The 20,959-nt window shown below is 44.2% G+C and overlaps 1 protein-coding gene across 2 annotated transcripts in view; it reads right to left on the bottom strand.

Moving 5' to 3' along the window:
* Positions 1-20,959, bottom strand: part of FCHO2 (FCH and mu domain containing endocytic adaptor 2) — a 4,043,518-nt gene that overhangs the window by 1,816,021 nt on the left and 2,206,538 nt on the right. The window contains exon 18 of one of the 2 annotated variants that reach the window (XM_044063938.1): positions 11,494-12,009. The exons of the other annotated variant lie outside the window; for it this stretch is intronic. Coding sequence (XP_043919873.1) covers positions 11,494-12,009 — 516 coding nt within the window. The remainder of the gene's footprint in view (positions 1-11,493; positions 12,010-20,959) is intronic. 2 annotated transcript variants of the gene reach the window in all.

Here is a 20,959-nt window from a genome sequence, read left to right as displayed (position 1 = left end):
GTGAGTACATACCTTCTTTATCTGAAGTAGTTTACTTCATTTGGTCTTCAACCTGTGGGACAGAGTCTTCAGCTACTAACTCCTAGGTGGCCCTCATAGAAATATATGCCGGAGCACCATGGAACCAAAGGAAGCTCTCATTCCAAAAGTCAAATCCAATTTGTAGTGAGAAATAAAGGTATGAGATGAGGACCAAGTAGCTGCACAACAAATATCATCCAATGAGACTCTAGAACAAACGGCCGCCGAAGTAGCCACTGACCTAGTGGAATGAGCTTTCACCTGTCCCAGAGGAGACAAACCTTTAACCTTATAGACCTGAAGGATGCACAAGGAAATCCACCTAGCAATAGTGACCTTGGAGATAGGTTTACTCAAAAAGGGTTTAGAGAAGGACTCAAACAACTGACCAGATTTACGAACGTTTTTTGTCCTGTGTAAATAAAAGCATAACTGTCTGTGAACATCCAACAAGTGGAGTCTGTATTCCAGTTTGTTAGCAAAATTTGGGAAGAAAACAGGTAAGTTAGTGGTCTGACTGATGTTAACTTGTGATGCAACCTTGGGAAGAAAGGACGGATTGGTCCGAAGGGAAACCCTATCTTTAAGGAAAATCATATATGGAACTTTAATGGACAAAGCTTGCAGTTCTGAAACCCTTTTAGCAGAGGTGATAGCTACCAAGAATGCTGTTTTCCAAAACAAGAACTTAAGATATGTGGTTGCAGCAGGTTCAAAAGGCGGAGCGACCAAAGCTTGAAGAACCATAGTAAGGTCCCATGGAGGAACAGGATCCTTTACCGGGGGATGTAACAGGAAAGTACCTTTAGTAAAAGTTTTACACAGTCTGGAAGAGGCCAGGGAGGCAGAATTCTCACCCATGTGAAAATGAGAGATGGCAGCTAATTGAAGTTTGACAGTAGAAGAGCTTGCGTCTTGTTGAAATATATTGGCTAGGAAGTCGGGAATGGCAAAAATAGGAGCCGTGAAAGGATCTAAACTCCTTTGAGAAACCCAAAAAGAAAAATGTTTCCATTTGCTGCGGTAAATCTTCCTGGTGGAAGACTTAGGAGCAGCCACCAGAATAGACCTGAATGAAGAGGATAATCCAGGAGTCCTAGCAAACATGGGAACTGAAGCAGCCAAGCTGTGAGCTTCAAACTGTCCAGGTTCAGATGAGGAACCCCAGATGGGTGTGAAATAAGATCCTGAACGGGATCCAAGATCCAAAGCGGAGCCAGAAGATGAGACCAAAGGAAGGGAAACCATACCTGGCGAAGCCAAAATGGGGCAATGAGGATCACTTTGCTCCCCAGTCGACAAGCTTTCTGTAGAAACCTCGGAATATGAGGTACTGGAGGGTATGCATACAGAAGACCAGGAGGCCAAGCATGGACTAGATCATCTCTGGGGGACTCTCCCGGCAGGGGGTTCAGAGCAAAAAACTTACTCCACTTTGCACTGGAAGGAGATGTGAAGAGATCGCAAGCAAGGCTGACCCCACTCCAGAAAGATCTGCTTCACTACTGAATGATTCAGAGACCACTCATAAGGCATCAGAATAGTCCGATTTAACCTGTCCGCTAGAATGTTGGACTGTCCTGGAATGCGCGTTGCTATGGGAAAGCGACTGGTGGAGATCGCCCATTCCCACACTCTCATGGCCTCGTGACAAAGGGGGTAAGATCTGGTCCCTCCCTGTTTGTTGATGTACCAGACCACTAACATGTTTTCTGACAGAATTCCAATTGTTCCCAGAGGAAGAAAGGCACGAAGGGCTTGCAATGCCAAAAGGACCACCCTCATCTCCAGAACGTTTATGTGAAAACAGGTCTCGACAGGGGACCACAGGGATTGGACTGTCCTGCCCAAACAATGCCCCCCCCACCCAAGTTGTGAGGCATCCGTGGTCACTGTGGCTTGGACAGGGGCTGGAACAAAAGGTCGTCCCTCCAAGATTTCCTGAGAGTACATCCACCACAGAAGGGACGACCTGCAGACTCGACTGAGGTGTACTGGATACAACAATGGAAGATCCAACAGGGACCACTGTATCACTAGTGTCCACTGTAGTACTTGCAGTGTAACCAGGCGCACGGAAGAAGTGTTATGGTCGTTGCCATTGAACCTAAGGCCCTCAGCACTGATTCTGCAGAGTGAAGATGAGAACGGTAGATCAGGGAGACATGTATCCTCAGGTTTCGCACTCTCTCTGTGGTCAGGAAGATTTTGCACTGTAGTGCGTCTATCCTTGCCTCAATGTAGTCTATCACCTGGGTAAGATTTAGAAGTGATTTGGATTTGTTAACTGCAATCCCCAATTGAAGAGCAAGCTTTAAGAAATAATCCCTGGTTTGAGAAAGTAGATGCCTGGTGGGAGCAGTGAGGAGCCAATCATCCAGGTATGGATACACTTGAATCCCCTGAAGCCTCAGGTGAGCCACTACTACTGCCATCACTTTGGTGAACACCCTGAGGGCTGTGGTAAGACCAAAAGGTAGGGCTCGAAACTGGTAATGATGGACTCCTAGCCAGAAGCAGAGGAACCTCCTGGAGCTTCTGTGCATCTTTATGTGACAGTAGGCATCCTGGAGGTCTAACGAGCACATCCAGTCATTCTCTTGCAGGTACGGCATGATGGACTGTAATGTGACCATCCAGAATTTTTCTTTGGCAACTGACAGCTTCAGGGTAGATAGGTCCAGAATGGGCCTCAAGACCCCCATTTTCTTTGGCACCAAAAAGAACCTGGAGTAGATGCCCGATATAGACTGATCTATGGGGATGGGTTTGATGGCTTGTTTCTCTAGCAGCTTGGGGATTTCCAGTGCTGCTGCCTCCCTTTGCATGAGTGGTACATCCGGGAGGTGTTTTGGAGGTTTGGGAAGAACCACAAAGGGGATAGAGTATCCTCTGGATATGATCTGAAGCACCCAGCGGTCTGATGTTATGGACTGCCATGCCACCAGGTGCAATGACAATCAACCCCTGACTGCCTTCAGAAGAGCAGTCGGGCAATCCCTCAGGGCTGCTGTCCGAGCCTGTGCGAGAAAGGTTCTCGAGACCCAAAATTCCTCGGACCCCCTCTGCCTCTAGGCTGGTGTCTATCCTGTCCCCCTCTGCCTCTAAGGGAAGAAGAGCTCTGAGTGTCCCAGGAATACTGTGACTTCCGGAACCACATCTTCTTTTGTTCTCTCTTATTCTGGGGAAAGAATCTTTGAGGGTTTGAGAAGTGGATTCCTATAGCAGACAGTGTTCTTCCCGTCCTTCTCACTCTGGACAAAAGTCTCTTTGACAGTCTTACCAAAAAGAGTAGAACCGTCATAAGGGTCGTTGGTAACTGACGCCTTTAAAGGTTCCGAAAACTGACATAGTCTGAGCCAGGCATTGCACCTCATGGATACACCAGACACAGCCACCCTAGCTGTTCCTTCGGTAGCATGTGAGAGGAGTCGCATGGACGTATTGGAGACTGCTTTTAAAGTGGCCACCCTTGCAGAGAACGTGTCTCTGTCCTTCTGTGACATGGACTTAGAGGGAGACTCAGCCAGCTCCTTGACCAGGCCACGCTGAGCCTCGTGACGTGGGCCAGGTAGTTCAGCACGCTGATGGAAAAGGTCACTGATGCATACACCCGCTTCCTAAGCAGTCCATTATCTGAGACTCTCGGTCAGGGGGATGAACCGAGGAACTCTCTTGGGCTAGTTCATTTTTTGTGGCTGCTGCTACCACCCTTGCGTCTATGGGGGAGCCCTTGTTCCACGCTGGTTTATCTGATGGTGGACTCAAGATCTTATCTGGACATTTAGGGATTGATTCCATGGTGTCCACCTCATTCCAGGCCTGCGAGGTGACCAGATCCACCAGGGGATCTGCGGAAGGGGACACCCAGGAAGTAGATGGATCCATGCCAAAAGCCTCCAGGAACACTGATTCATCAGAAGAAGGTTTGGGAGCGAACCAACCTCCCCGGTGGTGTAGGATTTCCATGATGTCTCCAAAGAAGACATCCTCGGGAGGTGACCTAGGAGAACCTTCCCCATCATCCAAATCCGTGTCCTCAGTGAGAGACTTGGGGAAGTCCAAGTGCCTCCTCTTACACGCATGCCTGTGAGGCAGGTCTCCGGTGGGGCTCTCTGGGAGGAACTCGCAAGCCACTTGTTCCTCAGGGGGAACCACCTGGGGATCCTCGAGCACGGGTTGTCCCTCTGGTAAAATGATGGGATTCGTAGACAGAGCCGAGGGGGTCAGGGCGGATTCCGAGGAAATAGCCAAGAGTCTCGATCCAGTGGAGAGAACCCTTTCTACCACGTCAAACGTCGAGGGAGAATGAGCCTCCTGGGGTACTATTAAGGAAACCACTCTTCCCGGATCCGACGCAAGAATCGGAGCCGGGCCCAAAGTGGACAGAGCTCCAAGGGAGGGAATTTGGACCGACAATGCAAGAGTCAATGAAAAAAGTTCCAGCCCCTCGGATCTGACACTCAAGCTCCGGCTGCGAGAGCCACTTGGATCTGAACTGGTCGGATATGACAAGCTCCAGGCAGCTGCCAGCTTCGAGGTGACTGTTATCGTCGGCACTGACCCCCTAATTAAGGCCGTCCTCGGATCAGAGTACTCCAAACCCAGTGGACAGATCGGAGGAGAAAATGGTGTGAAAAAAGGAAGCAAGCTCTCCCCTCCAGAGGGAGAGGGGGCAGGCAAGACCCCCATCTGGATTTCAGTACGAATGAACCTCATCATTTTATCCAAGTCAACTTCCAATAACCTACGCGTGGATCTTGACGAGGCCACAGACTCAGACCTGGCAGGTCAAGGAAGCAAGGCCCTAGATGGAGGACGTGTCTCCTCTGGCTCCGGGGAAAATTTTGGAGTTTGGAGCTGAGGGGAGTCACGGATTCTAGCATGACTTTAGGCAGGAGTAGAAGGAAGGTCCGGAGACCTCTCGCGTTTCTCTGCTTTGTGTTTGTCTGCTTTGCGCTCTCTCTCCTTCTCTCTGCCCCTTTTGTGCTCCACTTCCACATGCTTAGAAACGGGAGGTTGAGTCCCAGCCTGGGGGGGGGGGGGGCAGTAGAAGCGAGGGCAAGAGAGGAAGGAGAGGCAGCCACAGCAGAAGTGGGTAGAAGGCCATTTAGGGCCAACTTAGCTTTCCTGTCCTTACTAGCACACGGGTTAAAACCCGCTCATATAGTACAGTCGGTACTTAATGGGCAACGCCCAAGCACATCACACAAAGAATGTGGCCATCTGCAGGAGACAATTTACCAAGCTTTACCAGAAAGGCTCATCCAGACTCTGCTACACTTTGCTGTGAAGGAAAGGTTAGTTTGCTGTTATTTTTTGTATTTCTGTATTGCCTTTCTATATTTTGAATACTGTAGTTTGTTTTCTTTACCTTGTGTTTTGCTTGCATTCTGTTTAACAGCATATTAAAACTTCAAAAGAGACCACAGCTCTCTCTGTTCTGAGTCAGGCAGAATTTTTCCCCTCCCTCCCACCCATTTAAGTTGTCTTGTTAAATACCACTGTCTTTCTAGTTGCCCTCTTATGTTAATCTGACCATATATCTCATTTCTCTCTACTTTCACTGGCTTATGTGAGTAATCACAAAACCATCACTTTTGAAATCCCACGCCTTCAATTATTTAAATTTATTGGCCATCCTACAGTATTTCATAGTACCAAAATACAAAAGTAACCACCCCTTTCAGTCCATCTTGCTCTTTTAAAATAGTAACTCCACTAAACCTTAACTTTTAAACAGGTAAAACTCAAGTTACCTACTTTCATATCTAACTTCTAGTGCACACTGCAGAGTGCATTCTTTTCAATCTTACCTTTAAGCATCCCTGTTACTAGCACTTTCTCTAATACCTAAAAGATCATCTCTACTTGACTCCAAGTAGACTTTTCTCTATCTGTTAAACCTAGCACTTGCTCCTACAGTACTTATTACCTTGATAATGCACTCTTATAGATAGCACCCCAAAAGGCAAACCCCCATTTCTCGGTCACCACGCCCCCGAATCTCTTTTAAAGTTTTTGTCTAGTCCTTCTAGCATGTCGAGGGATCAGTTGCTAGTGTCCTCTCCTGCTCAGCTGGTGAACCTGAATATTGAGGCAATGTTACAATTGCCTCATGTACACAGACAACCCTCTCCTCCTCCCACAAAACACAAATACATGAGAGATGCAACTATACGGCCAAACTGAGGCTGAGCTCTTCAACATAGGACTGGCAAGACCAGTCAGGAGGAGAAGGTTACCACACACACTATAGACCCAGTCTCACATAGTACCATCACAACCTCAAATCATACACATAAACACACAAAGACATACTCAAGGCTCTGATCAAAAATCTACCAAAATAGCAGAGGCCACCAAAGCAGACACCCAAACAACCACCACCTCAGAACACAACACCTGCAACACATAGACCTCACAGTCAGAGTGTCAAACAGTCACAGCCCTTAAGGCCAAACACAATGCCAGACACACTAGTCATTGGTGACTCCATAGTCAGACACACTGACGCCCCGCCACCAGACTGAGTAAGGAGAAGGTCACAGTAAGCTGCCTGTCGGGCTAGAATCCGCCACATAACGCAAGCACTCAGGTCTCTCAACAGCAGGTACAAATATGACTCAGTCATTGTCCACGCTGGTGTAAACGACCTGAGACGCACTCCTTGGACTACATGAAAAGAGACATTGAGGAGCTCTCTGATTATGTAGCCCAGGCAGGTATGACCCTGACCTTGAGCAGTATCCTACCTTCACCAAGAATGATGCCACAATACAGAGATAAGATGATCAGCTTTAACAATTGGCTTAAACTCTGGTGTCATTCAAAGGGGATCCAATGTCTGTCTGCCTGGGATGACATGCTGGACAAGCCACGCTGCTTCAAGGGACGGCTTGCACCTGTCACCCCTGGGATTCCGGATATTGGCAAAGGCTCTTGCCACCCCCATAGTGCCTTTTTAGGCAAGGCTCAAATTCTAAACCTACCACCCTAGAACACAAAAAGGAAAAAACTAAGGGTAATGCTGCTCAATGCCAGAAGTCTAAATCTCAAAATGCACGCACTCGAGGCCCTTCTCAGTATGGAGAACATCGATGTCTGTGCAGTGACAGAAACCTGGTTCAAGGCTCCTGAGAGCACCCCAGCACTATCAGGTTTTACCTCTTATCATGCGTTCTGGCCCCAAAATCCGGACAATACCAAGAAAGGAGGGGGGTATCCATATTCATCAAAGACTCCCACACCTCAAGACTGGTGGCAACGCACGATGCATCGGAGACCATCCAGGTGCAATTAACCATAGGAGAGACTACTCTGCAAATTGTAGCATGTTACAGGCCACCCTCACAAACTCAGGAACCTCACATGGCCTTCCTGAAAACACTAGAGGGGATAAATGTATCACCAAACACCATCATACTAGGTGACTTCAATTACCCTAATATAGACTGGGAACACTACTCAAGCCCAAACACCCTAGCCCAAAAGTTCCTGGAATTCATAAACTCAAATACCATGGAACAACTAGTCACCATCCCCACAAGAGGAGAAAACATACTTGATCTCATCATCACGAACATGGGAGCACAATGTTCAACACCCGAAGTATACCCCTCACTGGTGAGATCAGATCACAACTAATCTCGCTGGAGGTCCTCATCCCACCCCACCTGAAATAAAAAGACCACAGTAAAGAACTTCTAAAGCCGACTTCACACTTCTAAAGACTAGTGTGGTCTCCTTTAAGGCCCCGAGCCGACGGAAAACAGTACTCAAGCCGCTGAATCACTTACAAATGCCTTCTACCAGCACCTGCAGGACTGCATGGATAAGGCAATCCCAAGCAAAACAAAGACTCTTTGTACTAAAGGCAAGCGCCCACTCTGGTGGACCTCAGCCATAAACAAACTCTACAACAAAAGGAGGAAGCTACTACAAGATAGAGCAAAATCCTTAAAAGGTAAGACACCCTTGATCACTATAAGTAAAAACTAAGAGCTCTCATAAAATCATCCAAAGCAAATTTTGAGAGAAAAATAGCTAAAGACTCAAAAGACAATCATAAGGCCTTCTTTAGCTATGTTAGAAACCTGGGAGGAAACTCCCAGATATGCTCAGAACTAGTTCAAAATGATGTGAAGATTACTGATCCTACAGACGCTGCCAACATACTGGCTGACAGGTTCAGTGCAAACTTCTCCCTCCCCCAAAAGGAGAGATATCTATACCAAGCGATTGCAGCCCCCAAACATCTCCAACGCCCAAGTGAGAACTGCTCTCTCCAAAGCAAAAACACAGCATCCATGGGACCTGATGGTGTCCCCGGCTGTGTGCTCCATTAACTCAACGAGGAATTAAACCCACAGCTAGGACAGCTGTTTAATCATAGTCTTACCTCTGGATACGCACTCCAGGAGTGGCGACTGTAACTGTGGTCCCACTTCACAAAGGCGGTGCCTCCACCGACCCTGGAAATTACCGCCCATTAGCTTGACAAGCCTTATCTGCAAAGCCATGGAGAGGATCATAATGGACCTCATAAATAAAGACATAGGGAATTTGCAGACTTTGGATCCATCCCAGTTTGGCTTTGTCAAAGGCAGATCATGCCTTCTAAACTTGGTTGACTTTTTCAAACAGTCACCAAAGCCATTGATGAGGGAAAGGCAGTCCATACAGCCTACCTCGATCTGGCAAGGCTTTTGATACAATACCCCACTCGGGTATCATTGAAAAACTCATCAGCTTAAATGTTAACCCATACATCACAAGATGGGTTGCAAACTGGCCGAGTGACAGAACCCACAGGGTCAGAGTTGCTGGCGCCATGTCAGACTCAAAGCCTGTCACAAGTGGTGTACCACAGGGCTCAGTCCTGGGCCCACTCTTGTTTGGCATCTACTTTTCCAAAGTACAAGCAAACACAGGAGGGTTATGGCTGACAAAGTTTGCAGATGACTGCAAACTGGGTGCCATAGTAGAAAACACATCTGACACAGATATCCTTCAGAAGGGTCTCACAGAAACGGATAACTGGTGCCAGAGCCATGGCCTAAAGTTAAATGCCAAAAAATGCATAGTCATACCCTTCGGGAAAACAAGGTTACCCCTAGCTACCCCATTGGTGGCCAACCACTGAGTACAGAAGAAGTTATCAGGGACCTGGGGACCCAGGTTGATAGTAGTCTGTCATTCGACACCCATGTAGCTAAAGTAGTTAGGAAGACCTTCTACATTGCCCACCTTATCATGAAGGGATTCTCATCTAGATCAAGGGAGGTCATAGTCTCCTATACTCATCACTCATCAGACCAATGATTGAGTACAATGCCCCATTCGGAATGTATCTGACCCGACACTTGCAGCAGCTGGAGAGGCCACAAAAGTTCCTCACCAAAAGGATAAAGGGTCTCAAACATCTGTCCTATGCTGCCCGACTGAAAGAACTCCAGCTCTATTCAGTCGCCACTGCTTGCTCAGAGGTGACCTTTGCCTAACATACAAGGCCATGTCAAACCCAGATTTGATGAATATGCTTCACCTCAAAAAATCTAGATCCGTCAGAGCCACAAGGGCGGGAGACTTAAACCTCGACACGGCTATTAATAGGACGTGCTGGAGGGATAGATTCATCACTCAAAGACTCCCTATGCTGTGGAATAAAATCCCGGTATATGTGAGGCAGAGCACCTCGCTGGCCTTGTTCAAGAGAAATCTTGACCAATGGATGGGAGATCGCAGATATACCCCAGGGATTACCTCAGTGTCACTGCTCAACAGAGGCACAGCAAAATAATGGGTATAGTTCCCCATACTAAAGGGGTGGCGTAAGCCACAAAACTATGGGCTAGGCTTGTAAATGCCCTCGGGCAGATAGCCTAGTATGAACCTATGAACAATTTGTGGCCACTCTCAGTGTACCTTTTGAAGACAGGCTTATGGTCAAGCCATGTCTTTACACAAGAAAAAAAATCAAACGAGAGAAGGAAAAGGAGAAGGAAAATACCCATTTCCCACTCAGACCCACTCACCACACACTCAAGGTACACATAACGCTGAGGGGGAGGGGAAGTAATACACTAACAAACTAACACTGGAAACTACAGGAAAATTTCTAATACATGACGCACCAGCAAGGGGAGGAGGAGAGGGAACCTACACTAAACACCTAACACTCAAAAATTTAAGAAAAAGCTGCTTAAAAAGCAAATAACCCACTCAATAACTCGGAGCTCAGGAGATCACGATGCTTCAGGCAAGCTGCAGCAAACGATATCTGGGGGTTGGAAGGTAGTGGAGGTGTATTATGGGTAAGGGAAGGAGCTTGGAGCTGATGCTAGTAACTTTGCCGGATCAGATCCAGTACCCACAGGTTGAAGACCAAATGAAGTAAACTACTTCAGATCCTTGATTTAAATACTTTTCAAGTGAGTGTTAGTTTACCTGACATTTGAGTAATAGGTAGGTCTAACGAAGCTTACTTGCAAAAGGGCTGGTTATAATGCGGCCAGTCTCCCCCTTTGATTGAGGTCTTTGTTTAATCCCACAGGCCCATCTCTACACAAAATGCATGTAATACTGTTAACCAATGAGAATAGAGTTTGTATCCGTATCTGCATAAATGAATGCAACTCTGTCAACCAATGAAAATACAGACTTTATATCCATATTTACATATTCATAATGTGCTGATGCTGTACAAAGTATAAATACCCCGACTGTCTGTGGTGGAGTAGTTGATACAAGACAACTGAAATAAAACAAAGAGATTTTTGCCACAGTGCTCATCTACGTATGTTGGACATTCTTCAAAACTAAGGAAGACTTTAGTGGTTTTACTCAACTTCTGAAATAGGAAAATATGAGATCATAGATCGAGGACTGGGTTTATTCTCTTAAACTGACTTGGAAGCTTGTCCGGCTAGACTGAGTTCACCAGCTTGAATTCAATCTTTGTATGTGTACTGACCTGTGAGGTAAAAAAAATCCCTGTTTCCAGGAGTACTATAAAAGCTTTAGTGCAACTAAGTGATTGTTCCAACAACCACAGACCTCTAAAGGTGAAATTATCTTGTGCAGGAAAGATCAGATGGCACACATTAGGCTAAGACTAAGTTAACAAGCAACTGAGAAGTAGCATACAAATAAAGCAGAGAGACTTGGCTTCATCTAGCAAAATCACTAGAGGTAATACAAAGAATTTCAGCCATGTTGCAGAAAAAAAAATCTTTACATCTAGTTAAATAAAGTACAGTAATGCCTCTAACCTTTATACCATTCTTTACTGCATGCCAAAATAATTAAATAATTAATAAAAATTTTCTTGCAAAGCAAAAGTCATACTTGAGTTCAATCAGTGTGCAAGCGAAACCTCATATTTAGAGGGTCATATCTAATTAAAGACTCAGCCAAACAAAACTCAATTAAATTGGTTAAAGTAATTCCACATGATTTATGTTTGCATACCATTATTTCGAGGAGGTAAGGCAGGACCTATGCTAATATCCAGATAATTTGAAAAAGATGAAGAGAAACATTCAGCTGCGCTGATAATTTCTTCAGTGGTTAGCTTTTTGTATGAAGTACCATGAGATTCACTTGCATCTTCAGCAGGACAGTGCCTAGAAGTGTGCGTTACAGATAAGGTAATAGGGGAACTGCAACATGAAGGAAACCTAGGTTTTTCTGTCTCCTTACAGTTTGGGTATATCCATTTGACAGGAGCATGCTCATCATTAAATGAAATCCACTGACTACGACACCATGACGACAGTGATAAAGTATCCAAGCTTTCTGAAGTGTCTACCATTTTAACAGTAGTAATAGGTACAGGGACAGAAGAAACCTCAGGAGACAGACTCTGAGACCCACAATCGGGTACATGTCCAAATGATGGCTCAAATGATATACCCCAGGGTGAAGCAGTAGAGGAAGAAGAAGCAGAAGAGGAGGAAGAGTTCCTGTTTTGCTCTGTCATTTCAGCTGAAGCAAGAAGGAGAGAGAGAGAGAGAGAGAGAAATGAAGCCTAGAGATTATACAGAAACATCTCAAGAAACAATTTCATTAACCTGCATGCAATCTCAAAAATAACCAAGTATGTTTATAGTCAAAGGCCAGCACTGTGACAAAATGCATCATCACCATTTTTAACAACAAATACAAGGAGGAACCTTTTAAGATCACTTAAAATTACTACAATAAAAAATAAAGCTGCAAATCTGCACTAAACAGATCACCAATATCTGGTTAAATAATCAGCTGGCAACTGTAATAAAAATAAATTAATATGATAAATACAGTATTGACAGAAACCAGAACTGGGTTACAGTGCTTTACTACATTTAATGGAAGGTATGGAAGCCTGGAAACATATCTTATGAGTAAACCAGCAGCTAAATACTTCTGCTACTTACAACAAAATTATAACATACATTATAAAACATTTAAAAATATACAAATGACGCACTTGGACAGCCATGTTTAAAATATATGTTCCACTTTACCCAGCAGAAAAATGAGAAGGTTTTTCTGTATATTTGTACTATAGCCGTAAAGTTTCAGCCCAGGACAACAGTGAAAGACAAAAGTATCAGTCTGCATGTTATCCCTGCCGCAGAAATAAATGAGAGCCATTCTTAAAACAGGTCCCGACAATGTTAAAGTTGAACAGTATACTCTGATCTGAGGAAGATGTTGTCACATTAATACCACAAAATGAAAACATAAGTTGTGACGGTAAAATTATGTTGTTGAAAGCAAATATGAACAGCAAAGTGTTTTATAGGAGACCTGAGCAAACACAGTCATCTGTTAACCATATCACTTCAAAATAGTATAGCTGCATGAGAATATTACACATAACAGTACATGTTTTTATGGACAGACTCCAGTAGTAATATTCAATACAGCTATTTTCCAATGTCAGTAATGTTCCACACTGAATTACTTAAAGGAATACTCTGTGCAAGCTAGGGTCAGCCTTGCTCTGCAGCTGCACTGTTGGGTAAGTCAAGCCCTTCAAAATAAACAGCAACTGTATACCAAGTCCTGCTTACCTGTTAACAGTAGATGTTCAAATTTCACACTGCCTCAGTGGCATATGTGCTCTCTGCCTGCATACGAACCCACACTGGCAGCATTCCAGAGCTCAGAATCCACACCTGTGACTCTCTGTGATAAGAGGACTGGCTAAGCGCATTCCCATCAGGGGAAGCCTAACCCTGCCACAGAAAGTCAGCAATTCAGGTTTTTAGTGTTAAGTAGGAAGAACCAAGAAGGAAGAACTGCCTGAAAACAAGCCAGTACCCACCCACAAAACACCAACAACACAACAACTTAGTAGCATTTGCACAACTGTACTAAGCTCATCATTCACCACTGCCTCAGTGGCACATGGTTAGATTCTCAAAGCTTACTCGGCCTAGTAAGGAGGAAGGATAAATATCCAAAAGCCCCATGAGAACTGTCCTTGCAAAGCCTGCTCTGGAACCTGAGAAAGAACCAAGTTTCTACTGCTTTGTAAAGGCATGAACAAAGGACCACCTTGCTGCCTCTAGATTGTTGTTTCTAGAGTCCACTCCTTTCCATTAGAGGGAGGAGGTCAGCTACTACAACAGTGATCATTTGAATGTTTACTGTTATGGCAAGTTTACTTACACAGCCATAATGTCTTCAACATATCGATTGCTGCTGCAGTATCCTAAGTTAGATGGGTAGAGCACCCTAGCTTACTGCATTTGGGAAATAGGAGAAGAGTGCAGGAGCCCCTGGAGAATAATCCTAGCAAAGCCTGATCTAGACTAAGAGAAGGAATACACTTTACACAGTGCTTTGTAAAAGATATACAGAGGACCAAGTTGCAGATTCTACAATACTTCGAGCTTTCAAAGCTTCAGGGCACCTTACTGCTGTGGAGTTTGAAGAGAGACCCTTAAAAGCAGCAATTACCGCACCGAAAGCTTCAGCATTTTCTTGCATCAAGAAGGGAGGCAAATGTCCTGAAAGGTACACACTAGGAAAGGGAAAAAAAGTCAACATATACACATATGTAACTGTATACAATAGTGCATATACATCCACACCCTGGCACTACACCTATAACAGGACAAAGGGGATGGAGGGAAGGGTCAGGTACAACAGTGATCTGTTTGAACAATTACTGTTATACATAGTAAGTTTACTTACACAACTTAACTATGTGCAACATAAGATCACTGTTGCAGCAGTGTAAGATGTATGGAGTAGAACCAAGACACTCTCCTCCAAAAAAGGAAGCCAATCTGGTGGTTCCTTGCCATAAACAAACTTTACAACAAAAGGAAGAAACTGTTGCAGAAAAGAGGAACATCCCAGGATGCAAAAAACTCCCTTACCAGCCTCAGTACGAAGCTGAGATCCCTCATAAAATCCTCCAAAGCTAGTTATGAAAATAAAATTGCCAGAGATTCCAACGACAACCACAAGGCATTCTATAGCTATGTCAAGAATCTAAATGGCAATGCTCACATCTGCTCCGAGCTACAACAGAATGGCATTAAATATACTGATCCCAAGGATATTGCCAATATCCTGGCAGATCGATTCAGTGCAAACTTCACCCCCCTCTCACCCCTAAAGGGCCCACCTCAATACCAAAAGATTGCCAAATTCTGGTAATAACGGCCACACAAGTAAAAAATGCACTCTCCAAAGTTAAGAATACAGCATCCATGGGACCAGACGACATCTCAGGCTGTGTACTACATGAACTACAAAATGAACTGGCATCTCACCTAAATGTCACATTTAATCATAGCCTCACCTGAGGCTTTGTGCCCACTGAGTGGCGCACAGCTACAGTTATCCCACTCCACAAGAGGGATACACCTTGGATCCAGGGAACTACCGCCCCATCAGTCTGATGGGCCTGATCTGCAAGGCCATGGAATGTATTATCATGGAACTTATAAACAAAGACATTGGCAACCTTCAAACACTGGACCCCACGCAGTTTGGGTTCGTGAAGGGCCGATCTTGTCTCCTGAACCTGACTGACTTCTTCGAATCAGCCTCCAGAGCCGTGGACAAGGGTGAGGTCATCCACCACAATGCCTATCTGGACCTCACCAAGTCCTTTGACACCATCCCCCACTCTGGAATCATAGATAAACTTACTAAGCTGGGCATTAATCCCTACGTCACTCGATGGGTTGCCAACTGGCTTACTGACAGAAACCACATTGTAAAAGTAGCAGACTCCAAATCCAGCTCCAGACAAGTGACAAGTGGAGTACCTCAGGGTTCAGTCCTGGGACCACTCTTGTATGGCATCTACTTCCCTGAAGTACAGGCCAACACTAAGGGACTCTGTCTAACAAAGTTCGCAGATGACTGCAAACTGGGAGCCATTATTGAATCCCCAAATAATGTGGATATTCTACAAAAGGGCCTTACAGAAACAGATGCTTGGTGCCAGAGCCATGGGCTCAAGCTCAATGCCAAGAAATGTATAGTTATCCCCTTGGAAAAAAACATGTACCCGTGAATTACCACATAGGTGGCAGAACACTACACAGGTGGACAGTGGTCTCACCTTCGATAACCACATTGCCACAACAGTCAGGAAATTCTTCTATGTGGCACACCTCATCACTAAGGGCTTTTCATCCAGAAAAAAGGAGGTCATTGTCCCACTGTACTCATCCCTCATTAGACCCATTATAGAATACAACGCCCCATTTGGTATGTACCTCTGAAGACATCTGCAACAACTGGAAAGGCCACAGAAATACCTCACTAAAAGAATCACAGGTCTAAAGCAGATGCCCTATGCTGACCATCTAAAAAAAACTCCACCTATACTCTGTTGCATATTGTCTACTCAGAGGCACGCTCTGCTTAACATACAGGGCCATGTCAAACCCAGAGCTGCTGGACATGCTAAACTTAAATAAATCCCAATCCCTCAAAGACACACGCTCCAGGGATCTAAACCTTATCATCACAATGAACAAAACGTGCTGGAGGGAAAGTTTCCTGACACAGGGACTCCCCAGACTCTGGAATAGACTGCCCATACATGTCAAGCAGAACGCCTCTTTGGCCCTCTTCAAAAGGAACCTTGATGATTGGATTTGAGATCGGAAATTCACCCCAGGAATCACGTCAGTCGCCCTGCTAGACAGGAGTCCAGGGAATTAAATACTGTGGGAAGAAATAGCCAGGGAATTATTATGGCTAGGCTTGTATAGGCCCTAGGGCCGATAGCCTAGTACCAACCTATAAACATATGGATGGATTATCAAAGCTTAGGATTACACAGAGGGAGGAAGGAATTTAAGAATCTAGCCACCCCTGGAACACAGTCCTAGCAAAGAATGCTCTGGACCTGGAAAAGGAATCCAGTTTTCTAAAGCTTTGTGAATGTATGTACAGTGGACTAAATTTCCTTCTCTACAATACTTCTTGAGTCTGCCCTTTCCAAAAGCCAAAGAAGAATCCCAAGCCCTTGTACAGTGAGCTCTGACCCTGTCTGGAAATGATGTAATAAGGTGAGACCATCAGAAAGAAATAAGAGACAGCCATCTAGAAACAGTCGGTTTTGATACTTGTTCTTTTTTTAAGAAAACACCTTTATTGAATTATCACTGAGACACAAACTACCATTTAGATAAAAGCAATCAAGCCATATTAACAAGTTCACCTTTGTAAACATTATACATCACGTACATTGTTTTATCTAATATAATTGATACATTAAATAAACTTCAATTTCTGCCATCTCTCACACCTCATTCCTCCTCCAAAACATTTTTTCTGCACATACAGTCCCCACAATTTCCATTTTTACTATGTAATTTACTCCTACCCTTTTCTAAAGAAATCTCTTCCTGTTCTTTTATCTCTGTTACATTATTCATTACTTCCAATCATGGTTGGTTTAGACCTCGATTTCCATTTTCTAGTAATTGCTTTTTGTCAGCCACCTGAATTAAGCATAACAGGGCCTTACCAAGTATAGGCAATTTACATCTTGTATCCCAGTTAAAAAAAAATCATTCCTTAGTTATACTCCTTTGCTCGCCCAGTATTCCTTTTTTTCAACAAACATCTTTATTAAATTTTCACATACAATATAGTCAATCTTACATTTATATAAATGAAAAACAAACAAAATGACACCACTTTAGTTGCAAACATTATACATCACAGACATCACTGAAACAACTGTAGTGGCAAACATTATACATAACTTACAGTGCAATGAAAAAGTATTTGCTCCCTTCCTGACTTCTTATTTTTTTTGCATGTTTGTCACACTTAAATGTTTCAGATCATCAAACAAATTTAAATATTAGACAAAGATAACCCAAGTAAACATAAAATGCAGTTTTTAAGTGATGATTTTATTTATTAAGGAAAAAAACTACCCAAGCCTACATGGCCCTGCTTGAAAAAGTAATTGCCCCCCTGTTAAATCATGAAGTAACTGTGGTTAATCACATTTTTGGAAAAGCTGAGTTCAGTTTAACTAGCCACACCCAGGCTTGATTACTGCCAGACAGTACAGTTGTGTACACTTACCAAAAATGTAGATGTTGCAGTGTATTCACTGTTGCAGTCATTACATTTGGGTAATCTGCTGGCAGGTTGCCCTCAGTCGGCCTGAATTAAAAAGTTTTGGTTCCTGCATCGGTTGCTGTCTTCTCTTCTATGATGTCAGGTCGTCAGGGGGTATAAAACATGCAGCCGACGCCATTTTCTTTAGTTTTTCTTGCCCCGATGTCAGGTGCCCCCAAAAAGGTAGCAATATTATTTATATATATATATATATATATATATATATATATATATATATATATTCATGCATCAATATAAACGTTACCTTCATCTACAAGCAAATACACCACATAGGTTGTAGAAGATAGAGAAGGAAAGATAAACTTTAGAATGACGGGATGGCGGGAGGGTAACTTGACTGCAACAGTGAATACAATCGAACATCTACATTTGTGGTAAGTGTACACAAATGTACTCTGTTAACCGTGGTTTCACTGTTGCAGTCATTACATTTGGGTAGAATCCCAAAGCTATGGGTTGGGAGGCTGGAGCTAAACAGCATTAGGTGCTATACGCCCTGCAGCACTGCAGCTGCAAAGCCTGCCCTGGACCTAGAGTAGAGAGGCAAATGGTAATGCTTTGTAAAGGTGTGAAAAGAACTCCAAGTAGCAGCCTCTAGAATGTCATTGGTTGGTACTCCTCTGAGAAAGGCTGCTGAAGTAGCTGCAGCTCTGGTGGAATGAGACCTAATGCCCTTGGGCACAGGTTTACCATGGTGTAAGTAGCAGAAACGGATGCAGTGGCTTATCCACTTTGAAATAGTCTGCTTTGAAATACCCTTTCCTTCTGATCCTGCAGCTTATGACACTAGTAATTGCTCAGTTTTTCTAGGAGCTTTAGTCCTGCTCAAGTAGAATCTTAGCTGTCGGTGTACGTCCAATGAATGCAGAATTCTCTCCCTTTGTTCTCATGGATTTGGATAAAATGTTGGCAGATGAATTGTTTGGTTAAGAGTCACAATGGAAACCACTTTAGGCATAAAAGTAAGATTTGTCCTGAGAGACACCCTGTCTGGGTAAAAAAATGATAAAAGGCTCTACAGCCATGAGGGCCTGTAGCTCTGAGACTCTTCTTGCTGAAGTAATTGCTAGTAGCAGAGCTGTCTTCCACGATAAGAACTTAATATCAGCTGTAGCAGCTGGTTCAAATGGAGGCAGGGTGAGCTTTTCCAACACTTAATTGAGGTTCCATGCAGGTAGTGGCGATCTTCTAGGAGGCCTTAAATTTTTTGCTCCTCTAAGATACTGCTTTAGTAAAGGATGAGAAAAGATTGGTGGCTCTGTATTGTACTGAGCCAGAATGGCAGAGGCATGGATTTTGATTGATGAGAAAGATAGGCCTTTGTCAAGCATCTCAGTTAAGTATTGCAGTATCGGAGGAATATGTGGTTCTGCTGTATCAGTTCCTTGTGCTTGATTCCAAGCACAGAATCTCTTCCATTTGTGAGCATAAGATTTTCTAGTACTAGACCTTCTAACTTCCAAAATGACATCCGGCCACCGCTTTACTGAGAGGTGTCATTTTTATGATTACATGATTAGCCATGCTGCCAGGTTCAGAGTCTGTAGTTGATTGTGCAGGATCCGATTGTTTTGCTGGGACAGTAGTTGTGGTCTTTGAGGCAAGGTCCAAGCTGGGTATCGAGACAAGTTCCTTAGGATTGGGTTCCAGTATTGGTGGGGCCAGTCCGGGCAATTAATATCATCTTTGGCTTCCTTGTCTGACTTTAGGAGGACCTTGGGTAGAAGAGGCAGAGGAGGAAAGACGTAAACTGATAGGTTTTTCCAACTGAAGGATAGGGCGACCACTTTCCATGCTTGTCTGTGATAAGTCCTTGTGCAGAATTTTTTCAATTGATAATTTTGAGGAGAGGCAAATAGATTCATGTCTGGGTTCCCCATTTCTCTGTTATCATGCTGAAGACGTGTGGATTTAGTTTCCACTCGTGAGGATCCATAAGGTTTCTGCTTAAGTTGTCTGCCAGAGTGTTTTGTTTTCCTGGCAGGAATTGAGCTTGAAGATGTATTTGGTAGGTCAAAGCTGTGTCCCACAGTGCCATGGCTAATCTGCAAAGGGGTATGAGTGTGTTCCCCTTGCTTGTTTATATAACACATGACTGTGGTGTTGTCCATCTTTATCATTAGTTGTCCTGGATGAAATAAGTCCTTGAAGGCTGTTAGGCATTTTGAACAGCTAGCATCTCTTTCTGGTTTGATATGTAGATGCATTTGTTTTGGTGCCCATATGCCTTGAATGCATCTTCCTGCCATGTGGGCCCCCCAGGCATAATCTGATGCATCTGTTGTTAAGGTCTGGCTGGCAGGGGTAGAGTGAAGGGCCGTCCCATGTTTTGGTGACAGACCTTTACCCACCATAGAAACTCCTGTTGCAGGCAGGGAATGAGAGGAATCATTGTTTCCAGACTGTGTGAATGTGGACTCCATAAAGTTTTTAGGTACCATTGAAGTTTTCTCATATGCAGTCTTGCATATGGAATTAGTAGGATGCAGGATGCCATGCAGCCCAGAGCCTGCAGAATTTGTATTGCAGAAGACTTGGTTTTTGTTGCCATCAGTTTGAAGTAAGTAGTCAGTTGCTTTTGTTTGTCTGGAGTGAGGTAAGCCATCTGGGCAGTTGTATTCAAGCTTGCACCCAGGAATGTTATCTTTTGAGAGGGTACCAATTGTGATTTCTTTTCGTTTATTGTGTACCCTATGCATGTTAGAAGCCTTTTCACAAACGCCAGGTGTTGAAGAAGAGTGTCCTCGTTCTCTGCTTGAATGAGACAGTAGTCTAAGTAACGTTATATTTGTATACTTCTTTGTCTGCAAAATGCAATTACTGGTGCCAGGCACTTTGTAAAGACCCTGGGCACAGTAGATAAGCCAAAGGGCAGTGCAGAGAATTGGTAATGCATTAAGCCAGCCTTGAATCTGAGGTATCTTCTGCACGACTGTCTTATTGGGACATGCAGGTATGCCTCTTTAGGTCTAATGTCACCAGCCACATTCTTGCCCAGCATGGGCAGAAGCTGCTGCAAAGTCAGCATTTTGAATTTTGGAATGTCCAAGTATGTGTTCAAAATCGATAAATCCAGTATTGGCCGCCAGGCCTTGTCCTTTCTGGGTACCAAGAACAGTCTTGAGTAAAACGTTGTCCTTTTTCCTGTTCTGGTACTGTCTGAATGGCCCCCATATCCATGAAGGGTGTAACCTGTTTCTGTGCCTCTGCCCATTGATTTCTTGGCAGACCTGGCCAACTATTTGCCCTTGGCAGAGTGTGGAAATGGAATCTGTATCCCTGTGATACGATGTTTACTACCCACTTGTCCTGT

The sequence above is a fragment of the Protopterus annectens genome, chromosome 2.part2 (assembly GCF_019279795.1).
Source record: "Protopterus annectens isolate FY-2018-M chromosome 2.part2, PAN1.0, whole genome shotgun sequence".
Lineage (NCBI taxonomy): Eukaryota > Metazoa > Chordata > Ceratodontiformes > Protopteridae > Protopterus > Protopterus annectens.
Note: the sequence above shows the minus strand (reverse complement) of the source record. Positions and strands in the feature narration are given on the sequence as shown.